The 22,328-nt window shown below is 55.8% G+C and overlaps 1 protein-coding gene across 3 annotated transcripts in view; it reads left to right on the plus strand.

Moving 5' to 3' along the window:
* Positions 1–243: 243 nt before the first annotated feature.
* Positions 244–22,328, plus strand: part of LSP1 (lymphocyte specific protein 1) — a 51,195-nt gene continuing 29,110 nt past the window's right edge. Inside the window, exon 1 of one of the 3 annotated variants that reach the window (XM_080403690.1) lies at positions 244–410. In XM_080403690.1, coding sequence (XP_080259816.1) covers positions 331–410 — 80 coding nt within the window. In that variant the 5' untranslated portion in view covers positions 244–330. Of the gene's footprint in view, positions 411–12,920; positions 13,078–22,328 lie in introns of those variants that run through there. The other 2 variants (XM_080403692.1, XM_080403691.1) reach the window with 2 other exon arrangements.

Genomic DNA, 22,328 nt, shown 5'->3' on the forward strand with positions numbered 1-22,328 from the left:
CTGTGTTTGGAGTTGCTGGCTGTCCCCAGAGCGGCGTGGGCAGCAGGGCCAGCAGAGGGTCACCCTGCTCCCTGCCGTGGTGGGGATGTCTGTGCCCCTTGCTTTCCCCTTGGGTTAGCCCAGAACTTCCTGATTTCGAGCCACCGGCAAGACCTTAAAATAGTCCTAACAGTTTTTTAAAAAAATGAAAACCCCCCATTTTGCCTTCCCTCTGCCCCATCCCCCCATGAAGCTTCCGGCACAGCTCACTTCTGCCGAGCACAGGAAAAGTGAAACGCAGCCCTCGCACCCGAGCTGTCCGTGGGGCTGCCGCGCCAGCCAGGGGAGAAGATGTCAGACTCGGAGGGGTGCCAGAAGGGTGCGGAAGGTGTGAACCAAGAGGGAGATGAATCTCCTGGGGAGAGCGAGAGGTGAGGCCTGGGGACCCAGTACCCCAACGCCACGTCTGCCTCCCGGGAAACTGGGAGGCTGGAAAACTGGGGGGGTGGGGGTGATGGTGGGGAAGGAGGCTGTGTGGCCGAAATGATGATGACCCATGAGGCTGGAATGGGTCAGATGCTCTTGCGGGCTTTTGACAAGCTCCTCCAGCTAGGGAGAGGCTTAGGCTTCCTAAAGGTCTCATCTTTGAACTTCAAAGCCCCTGGGAGGGGGTTAATTAAGCAGGGAACCGCAGCTCCAGCAGCGGGCAAGCTCAGCGAGGGCTCTGGTGACCTGGACCTGCTCCATAGCTGCATCAGCTCCATCTCTAAGACCAGTGGGTGATCCGCTGCCTCCCCTCCTTGCAGCAAACGCCGGGCACATCTGCTTTCTTGCTGTGTCCCCTGTGTCTCTGACCAAATTAAGCTGGCAATGTTTTAGGCTAGCTGCTGTCAGGTTGTACATCACCCTGTGACTCCGCTCTGCTCTGTTGCTTCATCAGCAGAGATCGTAAATTCTGGGGTCTGTTCACTTGAAAAAAACAGCTTTCCATCGGGGTTAGAGAGGAGAGATCAGCGGCAGAGCCCACATCTGTCTGTGGTGGAAGCAGGCAGAGATAAGCTCGGCTGAGGTGTATCACCCAGAAGTACTTAGGTTTGGACTGGATTCAGGCTGAGCATCCAGGGAGCTTGGGGGGTTGCCTGATTTTTCGCCTCCAACTTCAAAGCTTGCATTAGCATTTCCCTCCAAGGCTTCTGAAAGCCAGCGCAGTTAATGTCTTCGATAGGAAAGAAACCCCAAACCCTTGAGTGACAACGAGAGGAGAAAGGCACATCACCTCCTGTCACTGCTGGTTGCAGTAAGTAAGTGTTTTGGCTGACACCTGACAGCAATTAGCCGTGGCTGAAGGCTTCACTGGAAGCTTCAAAAGGTGCTGGAAGGCTCCGTGCGCGCTCCCTGCCGAAACAAAGGGGAAGCCTTGGCTGCTGGGGGAGCACGGGGGCTTCTCAGCACCATGGATGTGGTTCCCAGCACCACTCCAGCCTGGCCGTGGCCTGCCGGCGGGCTCAGCTGGCCCTGCGGGGCAGGGGGCAGGTGGGGGTGGCCCAGGGCGGTGGGCACGGGTACGGCGGGAGCTGCTGCTGGGGCAGCGATGGCTTGTTCCCTCCTGTGTTCCCTGCCCGAGCTTCAGCTAAACAAGAGGCAGCAAGAAGGACCTGCAAGGGGTCGTTCGGCAGCACTCCAACGGCCTTTAGAAACGCGTTTAAAAAGTGCGTATGTGAACAGTGGCAGCAGGGCGGCATGTCCATCCTCCCTAGCTGCATTTTAGAATTTTAATGGAATGTGAAACTTGAGGGCAAAAGTAGCGAGAAAAATAACTTCCTTTTGGTTTTTTCTGCAGAGAATTACTTTCCCTCCCAATTTAGGTAATAGTTTCATGTGCAGCTCTAAACTTCTCCTGTTTTTACTTGTGCTGTATAAATACTTGCTGGGCTCTGGTGATTTCCACTCCCCAAATGGAGGAAGGAAGTGTTTACTCGCTGCTTGGGGCTACCTTTTCTCTCTCTGTGGCTAGCTCAGCTCTCTCATCCCCTCTCCCTGGGGACAAAGCTCTTTGCTAGCTGACCCGTGTGTGGATGGAGTCAGAACAGTGCTCCTAAGGCAGCTTGGGGCATGCTGGAGGTGTGAGCAGTGATGGAGCTGCCAGGAAAGTAAATCCCAAGGCTCCGTGGTGTAAATGCACAGTGAGGAGATATGGGGAGAAAAAAGGTGCTGGGTCTGCTTAAGCAATGGACCGTATCTATTTAGCTGTGCACGTGTATACAGAAGAGGAGCTTGCATTAGAAAATGTCCTAGAAATCCTAATTTGGGTGTAGCTTACTCTGTTTCCCCGTACAAACAAGGACATGCTGGCAAAGTCTTGGTAACACCAGTGTAACACCAGTGTAACACCACCTAAAGCAAACTGGTGTTAGGCTCTCTTCCACGGCCTGGAGCTGTTCTATAGGAAACTGCTGCAGTGTGAGCCTGATGCGAAGCCTTCCTGCAACCAGCAAGAAGCTGGGGGGGCTCTGGGGAGGTGGCTGCTTGGGGTGTCCTGTCTTGATGGTGGGAGGTTGGGAGCCTGCTCGGTGTTGGGTCTTGTCACTTGGAGCGCTCCCCACGGAGCTCTGGAGGCTCCAGCAGCCCCTGACCTGAGCTGCTGCGCTCTTGTCTCTCACGGGTGCTTGCACCCGTGCCACAGCGCCGCTGCCGCGCCACGTCTCTCTTGCCTGTGGGGTCTGAGAGGAGAGATGGGCTTTGCCCAAATTCCCGGGGGCTTCCCGGCTGGTGAGCCGCCAGGAGCCTGGGCAGCCCATGTATGGTCACCGCCTGGGGACAGCCCTGCGGCACGAGCCCTGGGCTTTTGCTTTGCCGCGTCTGTCCCCAGCTGTCCTGAATTCTCCAGATCCTTAGAGGAGTCTCGAGGGTCCTTGCTGGGATGACTGCTGTTGCTAAGTATACCCGTGGCTGGAAGGAGGTTGTCTGGGAAAACTGATATGTGGAGAGTCTTTGGACCCCTCAGCACAGCGGGTTCCTTGGGGAGGGATGGCTGATCCTTGCTCGGGGGTTACCGGTCCCAGTTTGACCCAGCTGGGCTCATTGAAGTGGAAAAATAGTGGGGAAACGAGCAGGGGAGGGCCAGATGGATAATGTAATGAAGCTGGGCAAGACTTTGTTTCCAAATTGGATATGGATGCCCTGGCAGGGGCATTAGGGATAAAGAACAGTCTGTAATGATAGGGAGGTATCAGGTGCCTTCACTGCCCCTTTCTCCTTGCAATAAAAAAAAATAAAAAATAAAAGCCTGCCTTGCCTCTGAGCTTAGTTTGCAGTGTAAAGCTATGGGTGTGGAGGTGTGTGCATCAAAGTAGGGGATTGCCCAGCAGCCTTTATTTGAATTGCATTTTCTTTAAACCACAGAAGACTCTTTGCTGGCTGGAGGGCTTGCTGTTTTAAAACTCGTGGGGTGAAGTCTGGCTCCGAAACTTGTGGAATCCCTTGCCCCTGGACTTTGGAGAGGCCTGGCTGTGGGGAAGGCTGGGCTGGCTGTGCCCGGGACCACGCTGGGGGCTGCTAGGACAAGGTTTTGCCAGACCAGCAGTGCTGGCGTGGGGTGAAAAAGCACTTCTACTGGCTGCGGTGGTGCTGGGGCTCCCGCTGCTCTGGAAGAAAGGGGGCAGAGGCACAGCCCAGCCTGCACCCCGGGGGTACCCAGCCCCTCTGTCTGGGGTGGGGGCAGGCGTCCCCCGGCTGCATCCCACGAGGGGGCGAGCTCTGCTTGCCCCGATTTGTTCAACAGCACCGATAATCCGCAGCGCTGAGGAAAGCGACGTCCAGGCAGCCTGGGGGCACGGCGGGGCTTTATCGCTTGGCGGAGCAGGCAGGCATCCCTCGGTGCACATGTCACCGAGGGAGAGATGCTGTCAGAGGGTACTGTGGCACTTTGGTTCAGGGAGGATCCTGGTCTTGGGACCCCTCAGGGTCTGTTTGCAGCCCCCCTGCCCACACGTTAAGCTGTGTGGACTTTCCCAGGTTTGCTGCAGCTGACACAGGATGAGTGCTGCTCCCTGGGCATGGCTGAGTTCAGCCTAGAGATGTGTGAGGTGTGCGGGGGCTGGTTTGGGAAGGTGGCAAGGGAAGAGGGGTTTTCTTCTACCCCCTGGTCTGGGCGTCCTCCCCAGCATGGGCGTTTTCATGGTTGTGCTGCTTCAGAGGGTTTCAGGCCTTTCCCCAAATCTGAAAGCCCTTTGCCTAGCAGTAACTGGAAGTGTAGAAGGTGGCAGCAAAGTGGTTAACCTTGGCGTGCCCTGGGGATCCTGGGCCCCTCAGCTCTGACCTCCACTGACCCCCCTAATCCAGCCCTGGAGATGCTCTGCCTGCATCCCCCCCTGCATCCCCCGTCACATCCCTCACCCCCATGACCCCATGCCCAGCTGCAGGGTCCACACGGCAGCTGAGTGGGCTCCTTGCTGCCTCGGTGCTCTCCCCAGCACTGGGCTTGCTCCCAGCCAGGCACCCATCCAGCCTGGCTGCAGCCTCCAGCGGGACGCTGACTCGCAGCTGGGCAGACCTCCTGGCCGGGAGGTGCTCCGAGGCCTTGGTCGTGTCATGTTTTCGTCGGGAACAGCTTTTTCTTTGGAGGTGGCCTGAAGAAAGTTGTTGCCCAGGTGGGGACTGGTGGCCGCCAGGCTTCGGGGAGTGTAATCTGGCTCCAATGGATAGTGCAAACCTGTTGTGGTCCTCAGGGGCTCGGAGGAAATGCCGCAAGGATTTGCTGCTCTCCCTGCAGCTCCCCAGTACAGTCTGGCTACGTGAGCCTGGCCGGGGAGGACGGTGCCTGGCGCAGGCGAGGGAGGGCTCTGCTCTGCCCAAGGCAGCACCCAGCTCGTGCAGCAGCGTTGACCTCCCATGGCTGTGGTTCCTGTTGCCTTAACATGAGTCCAACAAGTTCCTCATCATGCAGAGTCTTTGGGTTCACTGAGGAGGTGCTCTGGCATCCCTTGAAGCCAAAGGCATGGGGTATGGGTTCTCCAGGGGTGGTTCTGTTCTCCTCAAGCCCTTCACAAGGAGAAACGCAGATCAATGCGAGGAAGCACAGGGGTGTATTTGTATGATAGGGACTCGGGGGCCTCCTTAGCCAGGTTGTGTTCTGGATCATGGTCATCTGGTGTGTGGGTCAAAAATATGTCCTAGGAGGTCCTGTGCATGCTAGGAAGGCAGCTGTCCTGCACGGCACAACTGCAGTACGATCAGTACTAGAACAGCACCTACAGTGCCCAAGCAAGGTCAGGGTGTCACCGTGGTGGATGCTCTGTAGCTATCCCAGTAGCTCCGGCCTCGGAGCAAAGAGGACAGGTTATCTGTACTGCAAGGCCAGCCAGTTGAGCCTGAGATGTTTAGGAAAGGGAGGGGATGCCCTAAAAGTAGGACTCACCCACTGTGGACTGGGTACCCAGAAGAGGTGGCTTGTCACATTGGGCCCATGTGACATCTACCAGGCTTTGGCAGGTGTCTTAGGTAACCCAAGCCATCCTCGGTGGCACTTGACACCTATGTTTAGGCACCTGAATTGCTCGCTGATTGCCCAATATTTCCTAGGAAGTACAGGGCACTGCTGAGATTTGAGCCGAGTTCTCCTGGGGCTTGGCTGAGGATCTCAGTCTGTCCAGGTGCTCCACAGAGGCTCAGTCACGAAGGGGTTAACCAGCCCTGCTTGGAGCCCGTGTGTGTTTTCCTTGCCAGTGTATCCATCCTAACACACACCAGATGTGTGAGGCAGCTGCTGGAGTGTCTTAATCCCAGGTTTCGGCACTCGGAGTGGTCTTTCTCGCAGGCAGGTCTGCAGTGGTTTTCGGGGGGCTCCACCGCTGCTCGCGCAGTGCCTGGGCAGGGAGGCCAGCAGCCCCCGTCCTCTGCAGGAGAATTTGCGGCAAGGCGGGATGAAATATCATCTGTTATTTGCTGCTTGAAACAAGTCCCTCCTGGGACGGGCTGCTGGGGCTGGCAGCAGAGCTGATGCTGATAGCTCTGTCTTGAGTCAAATGGGGTGAGTATAAACCCAGGAGCTACTTGGGCTCACCCTGTCTCAAAGGAGCAGTGGTGGCTCGTACGGATGGGTAAAGATGAAGGTAGATGCGCAAACCCAGCTGGAGTTATTAATGAATGGAAATGGCAGCCAGTGGGCTTCTTGATTGGTGACTTGCACCCAGTGGCTTAAAAACTTGGAGCCACCTGGGAGCGACCGGTCTGAGATGTGCAAGACTGTCTTTTTGGAGCTCAGTTGAGTTGGATTTCTCTTGCTATTGCACAGATGTGCAGACCTGAATGCTTTTCTACATCAGCACCATCCCACCGCCTGCCATAAATCTGTGCCAGTTTGCATCAGCTGGAGGTCTCCGGTTCTTTTGCTTAGACTCTCAATTTGAAAATGCATCCTTTGCTAGGGGTTAATTCTGCATTACGAGAACCCTCTCTCCCAGCTCTAGGTGTATGTTGCTTGCTGCAGCTAAATAGACAGTATGTGCAACGCCTTTTATCAAGCCCTTGCCAGACAGTTTGGAAAATATGATCTCTTCTTCTGTGCTTGTGCATGCATGTGCTTTTCTGCTGCAAAAGCAGTTTCCAGTGAAAGCTTGCTCCAGAGCCATTAGCATCGAGAAACGCTAAACTATTGACAGACCCCCAACAATCACAGCCGCCAGCCGTTTGGGAGTGGCAAAGTTCTTCCCCGGTAAAATTGATGGCAATAATAATTTCCTCTTAAGAGAAATGCTTCCTTGCAGTTGCCACTTGGCTTCACGTACCCAGAGCCGAGAGCAGTGTGCCTGAGCTGAGCTGCCCTGAAGGACAGACTAATGCGGTACAGGCTGCGCACCCCTGCTGCGCTGCGGCTGCTCCTTCCTCGGGGTGGCATTTGTCCCTTCTGCTGCTTCTCTGCTCCAGTCGCCATTTTCCTGCATACAGCCTTAGCCGTCCCTTGTGGAGAAAGGCTCATCTTGACTTTTCTTTGGGTCTCACTTGGGGACATTAATGACTCTCCTCCCTCTGGATGGAGGCACTTGTTGGTCTTCAGATGTCTTGATATATGACGGTACTTTTGCCCACCCTTTCATCACAGCTCCCACCCTTTGCCCAGCTTGGTGAGGGAGCCATGGGTGGGTATTGGGAAGTTGAGATGAGATGCCTTTCCCCAGGACAAGGTGCAGCCTGAGGTGAGGATACAGCCTGGAAGCAGGAGCTGTCAGATGATGCTTGGGGGTTCCTTCTTATCCATTAGTCTACCCTGACCCCAGCTAGAGTAACCAGCCCGGCAGCATGAGGCAGGGATTGATGGTTGCTAAAACCGCCTGCGTTGCACAATGCGGTGCTACAGCACAGCCTCAGGCCAGCTGCAGATGAGCTAATAAGTTTATATCGGGTAGAAGCTGTATTTCACTTCTTGAAAGCTGTGCCGTGCTGGTCAGCTGAGCAGCATGGCTTAGGCACCGGGCTGTTCTCGCACAGCGCTGCTACTTTACAAATCAACCAGATGTGTTGCTTGGCTTTGGGTGATGCTGAAATGCATCGCACAGAGGCCACTTGGTGAAAGAAGGTGGTGCCTCTATTACAGGTTGCTCCTCTCTGACATTAAACACGGGAGAGGTCTGAAGGTGTCCGCGGCTGCCCGGTGTCCATCTAATCCACCTAGCCAAAGCGAAGGCCACTCCATTTATTTTCAATGGACATTCAAACTTCAAATTCCTTCAGCAGCTTTCCAGACCTCAGTGAGCAAAGGCTGGTGACGAGGTGATGTGATGCTCTGAGAAGGCCTTTTTTAGTCATTTCCTACAGCATCTGCCGGCGGTGGGACAACCTCCTGGCAGCAGTTCCCTACAGCTTATTCATCCCGGCAGGAGCCCTTTGTCCTGCTTCTTGGCCCTAAGGTGGAGAGGCATCCCAAAGAGATGGAGCCAAGCTCCTCGGGGCCAGCAGTTCTCCTCTTGTCCTGTAATGACCCTCCTGCGTGGGCTGGGAGCGTCTTATCTGAAGCCATTGTTTTGTCTTCCTGTCTCTTTCCCAACGGCTTTGCTGATAGAACCTAATATATAGATACGGTGCCTGCTGCTGGCTGCGGTAGCCACGCTGGCTCGCCATGCCGGACCAGCTGCACCCCTCCAGGGCTTGGCTGAGTCACTTGGCCTTGGTCCTGGTCTGTAAAACCCAGATGGTAGCTCAGCACGCAGCTCAGGTGTATCCCTCCGCGCTCGCGCAGCACCCAGCGCAGCAGGGGCTCTGGTGTCCTTCAGCTGTGCTGGGCTGCCCGGTTAATGCTCACACCCCCCCCTCTTTGCTTCCCTCCCCTGGCTTTTTTAAATCCAGCTTTTAAATGTTGCGTTTGGTTCCTTCTCCCTCGGTTCCCTCATCCTTTGTCCTCGTGTGTATCACCCTTGGAGCAAAAGCACCTTCTCTTACAAGGTTTGTAAGCTCGTGTCTTCCCCTCCCTGGCCGGGGAAGTGAACTCCTGGGATATCAGGTTTATGGATGTACCCATGAGGTGCCCCGGAGGGAAGGTGCCTCCTCCATTCTGTGTGAGGGTGAAGGCAGCTGTGGGGTAGGTGAAGAGGGATGCTCCTTCTAGACCCAGCTTCCTTTCCCTCTCATTTTTGCCTCCTTGCATGTCACAGGAAGAAAGTCATCGCTGATCCCAAGCCAAGGACTTCAGACTTATTATGACATGGTGCTTGTTGACTCTTTGGACCCAGCCCACAATTATACATGTTCTTCGTGTTGTTCCTCTGAGCGCACGAGCCAGGCAAAAGCTCTGGGCCAAGACAGTCCCTGCCTACAGCACCCCTTCCCTGAACACCCGTGGTGTCACGCATTGGCTTGGGAACGTCCCCTCCTGACCCACGGCCTGGGCAGAGGAAGGTTTGCTGGGGAGCATCATTGGGACTGGGCTCCTTCCCCTGCACCCTGAGCTCATCGCACAGACGAGATGCCCTGACAGCATGTTTCTGGCGCTTGTAATGAGCTGTTCTGGTGTGAAGGAGATAACGCGCTGCTTTTGGCTGCTAGACACCCTGTTTCCTTGGGATTGTCTCTGGCTGCCTGCTTTGGCCTCTCTGGCTGCTCAAACATGAGTGCTTGGCAGAATGAGCTGGACTGAGCTAACCGGGAGTTAGGGATGAAGGTGAGATGAGCAAACCCTATCCATCGGGCTTAATGTGGAAACCACACCATCGATGCAGCTGCTGTGCCAACCGGTGTGCCCCTTTCACTGAACTGGGGCTCCCAGGGGGCTGGACCAGTGCTGACATCTGCCAGGTTGGTTTCAAAGTGGGGGTTGCATGTGCATGGTGAAGAGAAGTTGGGGAGGCGTGACGATAGGGAGAGAGGTTTGGGGTGGCAAAGGGAAGGAGGCACCACTTCAAAGGCAAAACAAGGAGACCTTATCTAATCCATCGTCCTGGGGGGGGCTGCTGGTGGAAGCACAGGGTCTCTGGCTGAGACAGGGCTGCTTAGTCCTTGCTGAAGAGGTGAGACTGTTCCTGCAAGACCATCTCCTCTGGGTGAGATCCTGCCACTGACATGCAGGCATGGACCTCTGGAAACCATGCTGGCAGCTGATGGCACCTAGAAAGAACCGGCTCTGGAAGTGACTGTACGTCAGGGCTCACGCTGACAGTGCTCTGCATCCCAACAGTACTGGAGATTAAAATTGCTTGGGCTGCATTTCTTTGCTAGCAGGACTCGAGTCTGTTTGTTTCTTCTTTTCCTAGACCATGTGTTAGCCTCCAACTGATTTTGCAACTAGTCCTACATAGCAGAGTGGTTGTGTAATTAACGGGAACTGGTGCGGCCCTATCTCTCTGGGACTCCCGCCCTCCTTCCTGCAGCGATGGAGACAGACTTGCTGCCTCCTGACGTGTCACCTTCTCGGCTTCCCCTGCTGCTGGGAAGAGCTCTGGGAAGCTCTCCGGTGCTCTGCAGTGTGTTTCTGGGTGCTCCAGGCATCCCTGCTCCTGTAGTGGGGTGTGGTTTTGCTGCAGAGATTTATGGTGGTTCTCCTAGCTTAAACTGTGCCAAAAAATAACAGTTGAATTAATTCTTTGTTTTTCTTCCTGCGTCTGCTGTACTCCTACCCGCTTCCTGGTGGGACCGGGAGGTTCGTTTCTGTGAAAGAATACAAGCAGCTGTGGGACTGATGGTGACCTTACTGTTCTTGGATGCGTGGTATGACTCAGACTGATGCACCTGGGCTCGGCAGCGAGTGAGGGAGGCCAGGGGAGAGAAGGTGCCTCTGTTCTGCAGGGCGATGGTGTGGGTTTTCACCTGCACTGCTCTTTCTTCCGTGGTCCCTCAGGCCCAGCCTCTGTGCTTTTGAATAGCGGGTTGAAATGCTCCCCACCCCACGGAGATGGGGACAGTGACTCTGTCCATGTGTCACCCAGTACACAGTTCCCTCCCCTCTTGCAAGCTGTGAGTTTAGTGTCCTGCTCTGCTCTCCTCCCCCGTGGTCCAGCAGGACCCTGCTGACGATGGAAGAAGGATGCGTTTTCTTGCCATATCTGATGTCTTTCTCCAAGATGAAAGCCAGGAAGAAGGGCAGAAAACCTTCCCCAGAGGTCAAGCAGCACAGCCACCTTGTGCAGGCAGGAGGATTCTCCAGGCAGAGCTCAGTACCAGGAATTTCTCTTCCCGGAGCAATGCAGAGCTCAGCCTGCTGCCTGTTGCAGTGTAGGGACCCTTTTCCTCACTGCTTTCACTTCTGGTATTTCCAAATGATCTTAGCACCTTACACCATAAGAGCTAATGTCAAGACCTCTCTCTGGTCCTGGATTTCATCACCCGAGCATGGTTTTTGTCACCCATGAAGGCCCCCATCTCTGAGAGGCAGGCAGTCCTGCACTTGGGGTGGAAGGCTGCCAGGCGCTTGCAAGACGAGGAGCTCACACGCTGGCACGTTCCTGGAGACAACCCGGCTGTGGAGGCAAGGCGCTCTTGCTGGGGGAATCAACAGCTTTTCGCTCTGCCTGTTTCTCTGGAGGATCTCACCTCCAGTAGGTACTGGTGTGCCATCGCCTCTTTCCCTCCCCGCAGCCAGCAAGCTCCTGCCTTCTCCTGGTGACAGGGCTGCATTCCGCCTTGCCCCTCCTCAGCTCCTGCGGATCGCTCGGCATCTCTGCCTGAAATAAGAGTGCTGCTGTGATTTCATCTAGTCCCCAGTTGTTGCTGGCCCATGGCTGCCAGATATGTCTCTGCCTGCCAAGGCACCTCCTTCTTGCACCCTTGGCTGCCTTGGACCATGGGACTCACTGGCAGGTTTGGGCTGATTCTCTCAAAAAAGAAAACCCTATAGGTGCCTACTTCATCTCAGGTCTGTGGGCAATTGTGGTGAGGTCAATAGGAGTGTTCACATGCTTAAATCTAATTACTCCTGTAAGGACTTGCAGGGCTTGGACAGGCTCTTTTTCAGAGACGAAGACCTTTTGTGGTGGATCTCTTGCATCTTCTCACCAAATTTATATGGAAAAAAATGCAGTGTGACAGCATCTGAGCAGCCCACAGAGTGAGGCCATCATCAATGTCTCTGCTTAGTGGTTTTTGTTGTTCCTGATCGCTTAGGGGGTGCTTAGTAAATAACTGAAGAAAAATAAAAAGCTGTTTTGAAATGAAGAGACAGTGGGAAGGAGGGAAGGCACTTCCTTCTGGTCTGGCTTTAATGACCTTCCTTTTTATTAAGATTTCTGGCTGTATTTCACGGGCACTTCTCCATTTCAGCTTACCAGGCGGCAAGAAACACTTCTGCAGAAGTGATTGAAAAGAAACATTTAAATGAGATGAGAGGGACTGAAAGCAGGAGGAGGGTAAGGGGCTAAGCAGGCTGGTCCCATCATAACTGCTCCCATCTCGGAGACAGCCAGAGGAATTGTCCCCCTTCCCGGGGGGGAGCATGGGCAGGCCATGCCATGAGCACCATGGTTTGCGGGTATAAGGGAGGGCTGGAATTTGCTAGGTACAAGTGCAGGCACCTGCCAGTTTGCTAGAGCAGAAGATGTCATCCCTAGAAAAGGCAGATGTGGAGCAGGAATGTGAGTTAGGGAAAAATACCGCTTTTTTTTTTTTTTTTCCCAAGACTGCTCCCATGATGGGGTAGCATGAAGAGCAATTAGCTGAATGCATGGCAGACGGGCATTTCGCTTTAGCAGGTGGCAACGTTGTTAATCCTTCACCAAACACTCATGCATTTCTTTCATCTCCTGGAATATTAGTGTTTCATGGAGGCAAGCCAGATTTTTTTTCTTTTTTTTTTTTTTGCTTTTGCTCAAGTTGACAGCTGGGGAAACTGAGGCACGGGAGAGTCGGTCACTCGAGGAGGTGAGGAGGAGGTGTGAGAGCAGAAGCAGGGTGCCTGCTGCTTTCCTGCCCGGGGCTGCAGCCCGGGGGCTCCCCCCAGCCCAGCCGTTATCTCCATCCCAGGAGAAGGTTTCTCCCTCCCAGCACGAAGCCCCTCGGGCATCGGTGTCCGGTGGGTTCACCGGGGGCGCTGGGGACCCGCGGGGGGTGAGCCCTCGGCCCGGGGCTGCTGCCGTGAGCGGGGCAGGGGCGGCTCAGCGTCCTCGGAGCGCAAGTGGCCCCCGGGGCTCTGCTCGCGAGCGGCGCTGGGCGCTGGGGAAGGCAGTGGGAAAGGTGGAGCGGGGGAAAAAAAAGGGAAGGGGAGGGGGGTGAATCAGGGGAGGAGAAGGGGCTGGAGAGGAGGAGGGAGGGCGAGGAGAGTTACAACGAGGAGGGCGAGGGGCAGGGTGGGAGCGCCGGGCTTTGTGTGGCGGGACCCCCGCCGCGGCTCCCCCGTGACACTTCCACGGGGCGGAGGGGGAGGGGGAGAGGGAGGTGGAGGAGCCCAGCCGGGGGTGTGGAGCGGGGGGGGGCGAGCAGAAACAAAAGGAAACCAGCTGCAGAACTTCCTGAGGGCGGGGAGGGGGCGGCGGAGCGCGCAGCCGGGCGGGCGGGCAGCTGCCTGCGGCGCTGGGGAGGGGGCGGCAGCCGGGACCCTGCCCGCCGCTCGGCCGCGGCCACCATGACCAGCGCGGTTTTGAGGAGGAACTCCAGCAAGCAGGGCCTGCAGAACCTCATCAGGTGAGAGCCCACCTGCCGGGGGGGCCGGCTCCGGCTGCGGGGGGGGGAGCCCGGGGGTCGCGGCGGGCAGGGGACGCGCTGCGCAGCGCCCGGCTCCGCGTCCCTTTGCATCAGCTCGGTTCCCTCCTCAGCCCCGTTCTCCGGCAGATGGAAGGAAAATAGATCCCCCCCCCCCCCGCCCCCCCCCCCCCCCAGCTCCCCCTCCCCAGCGGCAGGATGAGAAAAGCAGATGGAACTTGCTGATGGCTTTTCCAGCAGCACGCACCGCTGGGGGAGCTGGGCACAACCGCACCGTGACACTCACCTGAGCCGGCGGGGGGCCCGGCCCCCCCCCCTCGCTCAGCCACGGCTCACTGTGCCTTTTTGTGTCCCCTGAGCGCCGAAGGCTTCTGCTTAGAAAAAGGATTATTTATCCATTCGTGTATTTATTTATTTAATTATTTATTCGGGGAGGAAGCGTGCGCTGTGCACGCCGCGATGTGCGTTTTCAATTCAGAGATCTGCGAAGGGCCGGATCCTTCCCGGGCTGCGAGCTGACCTCGCTCCTTCGGTTTAATCCATCCCCACAGTGCTCCGACCCTTTCTTTCGGAGTACAATTCCCAGGGCAGGGAGGCAGATGGTTCGGTTGGGTTGGTTCCCCTTGTCAGCCGGGGACAGCCACATTGTCTGCTGGCCCTGGGGTTCGCTTCCATGTGGTCACTCGGCTTTTCCCTGGGGCTGGAGATGCTGCTCTCCTTGGGAAAACCCGGCTGGTGGCTCCAACTGGGCAGCAGAGAGGCACTCCTCGCCTCTTTCTCTTCCGTGGGAGCAGCTGGGTGGGTGAGGGATGGCATTAAGGAGTGACGGACCCGCATCCTGCGTCTTGGGCACCTCTTGGCTCCCTTGTGCTTGCCGGTGCCTGCTGGTCTCCCGCTGGGAGGTGGAAGATGCCAGCATGGGGGTTGTTTGGACAGCCCTTTTCCAGTTACTTTGGGATTTCCCTAGCTGGTAACGCAGCCTCTAAACCTCACCTCTGACATGAGATTCTTGCCTTGGAAGTGAAACTGGCTCCTACAGCCACCCGGTCCCTCCCACCATCTCCCAGGGCCCATTCCAGACCCAGGGGTGCCAGCAGAAAAGCTCCTGCTGGTGACACGGGCCCCTGGGATGGCAGGAGAGCAGGAGGAGCTGGCTCCGCTGGTTTGGCCCGTCACGCATCTTCCCTGGTCTCAGCCTGGAGGGGCTGGGGTCTCAGTTACACATCCCTGCTTGGGAGCAGGGCTCAGGCAGGGGCTCGCGAGGGGTAAGGAAACCTCCACGTGGGTGTGCAGCGCCCAGGGGTGGGCTCTGACCTGGGGCCAGCTGGTACCGAGGAGGGCCAAGCAAGTGAACTGGGGTGGGAATCACCTGCTCGCAGCCGGGCGGCAACTTATTTTGCAGGGTGGCAGGTCGGGGGGAGCAGGGGGAAGCACATGTGCCTCATACACAGAAAAGGGGTGTCCAACGAGCTGTCCTTGGCACAGCCCAAGCCAGGGGTGTTTTCCTGCCCTTAATGGTGTCTCCAAGTTCTTCCTGCTGTGGATAAGGGACTTTTGGTGTCCCAGAGACTCACAGGGGCTTTTACCAGAGGAACTCTAAGATGACATTTGTCCCGAGTGAGGTTATTACGCTGAAGCCAGCTGAGGTCTGGCTGTGTGGTTGTGTTTCCCAGTCCTGCCTACAGACAAGGAGGGAGGTGGAGTGTGAAGATGCGTGAGGGATTTCATCCATGGTTTGCACCCAAAAAGCCCACTAATGCTCGCAGGGGTCAATAGAGTAGGCACGATCTGCTCCAGGCACAGCACAGCCTGTTTTGCAGTTGTGTTTTCTCCTGGGGCCATTTCCCTCCTAAGCCTGGCCGTGGGGCTGGCTCTGCAAGCCCTGCCACCTCGGGTGTGGGAACAAGCTCCTTCAGTCAGGGGATGGCTCGAGGCTCCTGGCTTGAGGATACGTTGCTGGCAAGATTGCCGTGCTCTGTCTTTTGTCTGTCCCAAGGTGACCGCAGGCAGAGCGGTTACACTGCGTAGGTCCTAGGCTCTTCTGATGTGCCCAAGTGCATCGGTGACCTGGAGCACAAGAGTGAAAATGGCTGCTCAGAGCCAAATTTGTGAGCACCAGGGATTTCGGTGTGATGCCAAGATTTACCTGGCCGCTCCTGCTGCAGAGCGTCAGCAGGGGAAGACAGGGAATTACCTTCTCTGAGCATCGCTTAGCCAAGGGAGCTGCTTGCTGGGCTGTTCTGCAGCTGCATTAAGGGACCCTGAGCTGGAACCAACCTAAAAGTATTCTGGATTTGGTTTGAAGAGCTGAGTCCCAACACTCAAGCATCCAGCCTTGTGCTTGAGAGAAACCCCCCAGCATTTCAGAGTGGCCCAGGCCCGCGTGTGGCGGAGTGCCTGGCGGCCATCGCCTGAGCATCGCTCCCGGGAGCCAGATTTACGTGCAACGGCTTTTCCACTGGCCCTGCTGATGGGTTTAGCACGGGCGGTGCTTCGCGGTGGGTCGCTGTGCTTGAGAGCGGTGGGCCATGTCGGAGGCTCTGCCTGCTGAAGCGCTGAGTCAGCGCTCTGGGAAACATCCTTCACCTCTTCCCAGCCTGGAGGTGGGCTGGAAAAATGAGCCCTCCTTGTTCCTCGCTGCCTTTGCAGAAGGTGCGGGCAGGAGCGTGCCGCTTACGTCGGACAGGCTGGAGGCTGAAAAGAGCCCAGGGTCATACCTTGCGGCTGCAGAGCACGAGTGGCTGGGCCAGGCATGGGGAAGGATGGGCAGCTGTGGTTTATCTGCCTCCCCTGCTTCGCCCTGCGTGCCTGGGCACTCCCCTCCTCAGCACAGTCTGCCGGGATGTCCCTGGGGAAGGATCTCTCCCTTTGTGGCAGGTTAACAGCGGTGATCCCTCACACGCCCACAAGACTTTGTATTTTTAAAGTCCTCTCCAAACATGAGCCCCTTTATCTTGCTATTGCGGTCTATTTTTCCTTATCCTTCTAATGGATTCCTATAAATAAGATAGGGATCCAGCGCCTGTCATGTCGATTCATTCAGTTCGTTATCTGCTCCTGCTGGAATTTTACTCTAGCCGTATTTATCAAGCCTCCAGTGTTTCACAAAAGAATATGGCTGTTTAATTAACCTACAAATCAGCCTCTCTGTAAATCAGCTGTGCCGCTCCTCGAAACTGGATTATCAGGCCTCTTGGTCGCTGCTGCTCCCGCTAAGTGCTGCGGTGCCTTGCTGCCGTCGCAGCCCCATAGCTGGGCTGGCGGTGCCTGCCTGGGGCACGCAGCCGTGGGGTGAAGCGTGCATGCAGATGGGTGCGCGTTAGAAGCGCTGCTGCTCTCCTCTTGGCCGCTTTGGTTTTTATCCAGCGTGTGGGGGAATCTCGGGTGTCATTAGGAAGCGAGCTGTGAGCTGTTCTTGAGGGGAAAGGACAGTTTTCTCTCACGCTGCTCGTATGCTTCCCAGCACAACAGGGGAGCTGGCCCAGAACAGGGGCTCCAAAGCACAGTGCTGCACGGGCAACACGTACACCAGCGCCTGTGATTGCGTGTCTTTGCAACACCATAGATGCTGGAGTACAAATAATGCTGCGGGGAAGGGGGACTGAATCTCGAGGATGAAAAAGCTCAGGGGAAGTAAACGAGTCGGAAAATTAGATCGGGTGATAAACCTAATTATTTCCTTTGTAGGATGGGACTTTTGCTTCTTTATCTTCTGTGGAGTCATTAACATGGGAAGTCAAGCCATGAGATCTGAAATCATGCTTGCGCGTCCCTGCGTTTTGGCCCGCCATACGTGATGAGATGCTTTCCGCCTCCAGCCGATGCCAGCACTTGCGGTCCTGGTGCCCACAAAGTGGCTGCATGGCCCCTTCTTTCTCCTCGCAACGCGCTGCTGCGTTGTCGAGCAATGCCCTGGTGATGCTTGGAGTACTCCAGCATTAGGGGTAGCTTTAAAATTCCCTGAATTCCTTGAATTTTGGTATATATCAGGAGTGCTGTATTGAGCTTGATGGGGATCCGGGGCTCTGCGCACCTCTGCGGGATGCCTTCCTTCCCGCCTGCCTGCATGCGATGTTTCCTGGAGCTTGCCAGGATGTGTCTCAGCAGGGAAGATGCTACTCCAGTATTTCTGTCCTGACCTCCCGAGCGCTGAGCTGGGAACGAGGAGCTTGAAGCGCTTGGGAGGGCTGGATGGTGCTTTGAAGGGGGAGTACATTTTTTTTGGAAGGTGGTTGATGCCAGGACATGGTCTGGGCACGGTTTGTTGCCTGGTAGGTGGCTGCTGTCTCTGGGGGCTGTTGCAGCACCCCTTTACTGCACCTCCCTGGGTCGTGGGTGGGCACAGGGAGTGAGGAAAGCTTGCCATGAAGAAGTGGGGCAGCTCTTTAGGGGGAGACGGGGAAAATGAACGTGCAGGAACAAGCTAGTAGCAGAGCTGCTGTGTGGGGAGAGGAAGGAGGGATGCTGGCATGGGGCACAGGGCCTTGGTTGGTGTAATTCATACTTTGCAATGCTGCCTCAACCTTTCACAAGGAGCCTGTGGTCCCTGCAGTGCTTGCCCACCACGGCCTTCCTGAATCCACCCTGTTTTGATGTTTTTATTAGTGGCTGGTTTTTTATTCCTCTGCATCCCATCACCAGGGCAGGGCAGAGCTGATGGGCACCTTTGTGGGTGGTGGGTGGGAAGGGAGCGGTGCCCAGTCGCTGCTGGCGGGGAGCAGTGGCTGGGGGACAGATTGACCCTGGTGGGATATGCCCAGGGGCTTGCCATATCCCAGTGTGGCTTCTGTGGCACCAGCTGCCTGCAGAGCGATGTCACTGTGTTTTGCAAGCGAGGAGGAACCAGTGGCCTTGCAGCCCAGCTGAGCTGTGGGGCGAGGTGGGGGTAAGGGGCCAAGCCAGTGTGTGGCGGGTGCCCCCTCCCTGGGTGCCTTGTGGGATGCCCACCCTCTGCTTTCCCTCCAAGGAGGGCAGCTCATCCTTCTCTCTCCAGTTGCAGCAGCTCATCCATCCCCTCTGAGTGCCCTGTGGATCCATTCCCAGATTTTCCCAGCCCTGGGGCTTGTTTCCTCCGAAGCACTCCACCTACCATCGCCTTTTCCCAGAAGCCAGCTGATGGGTTTTGTCTGCTTTTAGCCTTGCTTGTCTCAGACTTCTACCTGCTCTCAAACAACTGGATATTTGGCACTTAAACTTGAGCCCATGGAAATTTTGAGGAGCTGTAACGAGCCTCTGAGCCCCCCGGGGCTGCAGCCACAGGTTACCTGCATCCTCTGGCAGGGTGGAGCAGGACCACCACATGTATCTGAGCGTGGTTCAGCTGGAAAGGGCACTGGACGGGGAAGCTGAGGTCTGAGGCTTTGCAGCTGGGATGGTGTGTGAGAACAAATTTTCAGCTTCCAGACTCCTCTTTTAAATTTTTTTTCCTTCTCCCGCCATTTGTATGACTTAACTCTTTCGATGGAGGACACTAAAACGCAGCAGCAGCAGCAGCACCCCTCAGCTCTGCGGTGGGCAGGGAGGCAGAGGGCATCCGGGGCTGCCAAGTGCCTCCTTCCCATGGCACGAGGCTGGGGTGGCCGTGCCCTTAAGCCACAGGAGTTGCAATCAGTATTTGGGGGCAAAGACTGTTTTTTCTCACGAGGGCATGCTGCCTTAGCGCAGCAGGGACTGAGGGCTTGCTGCTGACTCTGGTTCCTCTTGCAGCACAGCTCATCAGCGATGGCCATAAGCGAAGAGAGCCTTGGCTCTCCCAGGGAGCGGAGCAGCATGTTCTCACGGCCTCCCTGCTGCCTTATGCCACTGCTTGGGTAGCAAACCCCCTCCTGCTGCCGGGGCTGCCGGGGTTGGGGGCACCACGTCGCCCTAAGGGCTGTAGAGCTAGTAGTGCTGTAAAAGGCAACGCGCCTGATATGAATCTCACTCTTAATCCCTGCTTGAAGCAGGGGTAAGGCTGTTGCTTGGCCCCTAGGCTCAGACTTGTTTTCTAGTGTGAGTGTATCAAGGGTTGCTGGCTGACTGTAGCCAAGGCAGGGAGGCCATGGAGGCACGCATCTCTCAGAAAGGTGAAAAGTAAAATACAAAAGTTGGGTAATGCAGTCCAAAACCTCTCGGACAAGTCTATTTTCTCCTCGGACGTGCTTCTTCCTTGCAAAAACAGAGCCCAGACTTCCTGCTTTTTAGAAAAAACCTCCGATTTCTTGAACCTTAGGGCTGAGATGGAGAGACCGTGAGAAAGGGCTGTGGTTCGAGGTTCTGTGCAGCACTGATTTCTCACACCTACTGAATACTGTGGAGCACTGGGAGGGCTCGAACTCCAGCTCTTTCTTCCCCCCACCCCCCCAAATTCCTGACCGGTGATGTTATTACATTACCACACCAGCCTATCTGTGTGCTAAGGACCCACGGTCCTGGGGGCGCAATCCATCATCTGGCGAGGGATTCTTTGGGATTCTGTCTGCCATGATTAAAACCAATAATAATAAAAAGAAGCAGTCGTTCCCATCGGCTGCCTTGTGCCTCTGCGAGTGGGCTGTGCGTCACTCCCGGCATCTGGAGGTGTGGACTATCCCCTGTGCCTTTCTGGAGCCGCTGTCAGATGAGGCTGGGGATGAAGGACCAGCCCTGCCCGTATCCCTCCTCGGAGGCCGGCTCCTGCCATTCACCACCAGCTTTCTCAAATGTCTCTCGTTTCGCTTGTGGAAGCAGTAAATTACCAGCTTGGGGCTTTCCCGGCGCGTCACGCCACAGTGACAGGTCAATTTTTGCAGGGAATTTGAGGAAGGCTAAACAAGACAGAGTTTTATACCCGGCACGTGTGGATGCACGGTTGCACATCTGCACATCTTTCTTTGGGCAGAAATGGGATGTGCTTTTGTGGAGAAACCCCAAGGTTCATTTAAAAAAAGAAGAGTTGCTCTTATTTTCGAGGGGGGATAGGTCTCTGCTGTGCTGCATGTGGGTTTTCTTCCATTTCAGCTTGATGAAAGTTTGGGCCGTATCGTATTCTGTCCAGATGCCTCGGCATGCCCTTATCGCGCCAGGCGTGACGCCTTTGACACCCCCACTCGGGGGGCTGGCAGGGGCTGCGGCCGGCCGTGGTGGGAAGCAGCTCTGTCCTGTTGGCATCTTGCAGGCGAGCCGTGATTTATAGGAGAAATGGGGAGACGTGGCTGAGACTGCCCAGCTACTGGTGGGGTGGGGAAGCTTGGTATGAGAAAAAGGCTGAGGGTGAAGCATATACGTGCATTTTTTTTTTAGCTTGCCCCCCCGCTCTGCCCCCCTTCTTGCTCAGACTCCAGCCTGGACTCTGAAGGGAGCAGTGCAGCTGAGGAATTACATGAATGTATGGGAGGGAGAGGCTTGTGCAATGTCTCTGGCTGCCTTTGACTGACAAGCTTGTCTTTCAGAGCTACGATAACCATCTCCCCCGAGACCAGGCTGAAATAAACTCCAGGCTGTGACATAAAAATTTGTGATTTTATTTCTTTTCCCAGTCTCCCTGTGTCATACTGCTCTCCATGCCCCCTTCCTTATCCAATAGGATGATTACCCAGCTGTAGTCTTTGCTATCAAGCCACATTACTCCTAAGCCAGAGAAACCTGTCCATCAAGAAGCGTAACTGTTGCTTGCTGTCCGAGCCGGTGGTGACCAGAGATGCTTTGCCAGCCCGTGTACCCTGGTGTCAGGGAGCGCAGCTGTGGTTGCTGGTGCTCAGCAGCAGCCTCTTGTCAGGGCATTAATCAGAGGGCTGGGATGCTACTGCGTCCTTTGTGGTGACCTTGGACAAGCCCTTGAGCTCAGGGACAGGTTTCTGAAGGTGTCCTGATAGGTGGAGGTAAACCTGGGCCTTAGAGGGATCTTTGGAAAGGACTGAGATGCTGAACCCTGATGCCTGGCACTGGTGCCCGTGGTGTGAGGCGTCCCCTGGGACACTGCTTTGAGCCAGGGCGTACGTGATTTGCGGGGATGGAGAGAAACTGAGCCATGGCAGCATGAGCGTGCATTGCATGCTAATGTCCTCAGCCATGACTCCTGCAGTGGCCTGACACCGGTTGTCCTGAATGACGCGAGCGGAGGCATTATCTGGGTATTTCAGCATGCTTGACTCAGTCACACAGATCCATTATATGCTGTTTATAAGAGATAAATAAGTGATTGATTTCTTGGCGGAAGGTCAAGTGGGTGAGGGAGATGCTCCATTGTAGCCTTTTGAGGGTGTCCTCTTCCATTTCACATGACAGGGTGAGCTGCACATCTCTGTACCCCTGCCAGTCATGTCTGGACCCTTTATAAATGGGTGATAACTACAATATGAAATAAAGCCTGGCAGCTCTGCTCCGCCACAGGATGAACTTGTTGACAGTCCGAGGCCGTATTCTGTCACCGGGACAAGGCGATGGAGGCTGCAATGGATTATGTGGGAAGGAGAAGGTCCCTCGCATAAGTTTCTGGCATCTCCCTGTCCCCTAACCTCACCAGAGAGGCCGGCGGGATGGCTGCTGGGGGATGCAGGGCTACCCTTCCTAGTTCTCCTCTAGTTCATGCAGCCCCCACCTCTCGTGGGTAATATTTTCAGCAGTGGTGGATGCTGTTGCTTTCGCAGGTGATGGGGCAATATATCCCCTGGGAAACAGCAGTCGTCACGCCAGGGGTTGCATATAGCTCCTCCTAAACCCTGTTCCCAAAACCTCTTCCCTCGTGAACCCTGGCTCTGTGGGGCAGCCTACCCGACAGAGGCAGCGACCAAAATCAACACTGACCTGGCCCGGTACCCCGGTGAGCTCAGGGGATAGGAATGTCCAATGTGCTGGTAGAGGGTTCCTGGATTTTTCTGGCACAGGTCTGCAAAGCCCAAAGCCTCCAGGAGGCATTTCATTTTCCTTTCTGGAATTAGCTTTAGTGCTGAAGGTTGGGTTTGGGCCAGCAAAGCTTCCTTTGAGCCATCGGCTGTGCAAAAGGCTCCTTGAGTCTGCAGCGTTTCCCTTAAACATAGCTCATCTGGTGCCAGAAATTTCCCTTGCCTGAATGTTATTATCTCCTCAAGTGCTGGTGAGGAATTGCCCAAAGGAAACGTGACCTTTGCAGCAATGCTGGCTTGTCTGGACCGGGCGTTCGTGGCCATCTGCAAGGGTGCAGCCAGAGCGCGCGCGCCTGTAGCATTGTTGTGCAGCGGGAGGAGGTGTGTTGTGGGGCAAATGGAAATAAACCCCCTCCCTCGGCTGGGGGTCCA

The sequence above is a fragment of the Falco punctatus genome (assembly GCF_963210335.1).
Source record: "Falco punctatus genome assembly, chromosome: 10".
Classification (NCBI taxonomy): domain Eukaryota; kingdom Metazoa; phylum Chordata; class Aves; order Falconiformes; family Falconidae; genus Falco; species Falco punctatus.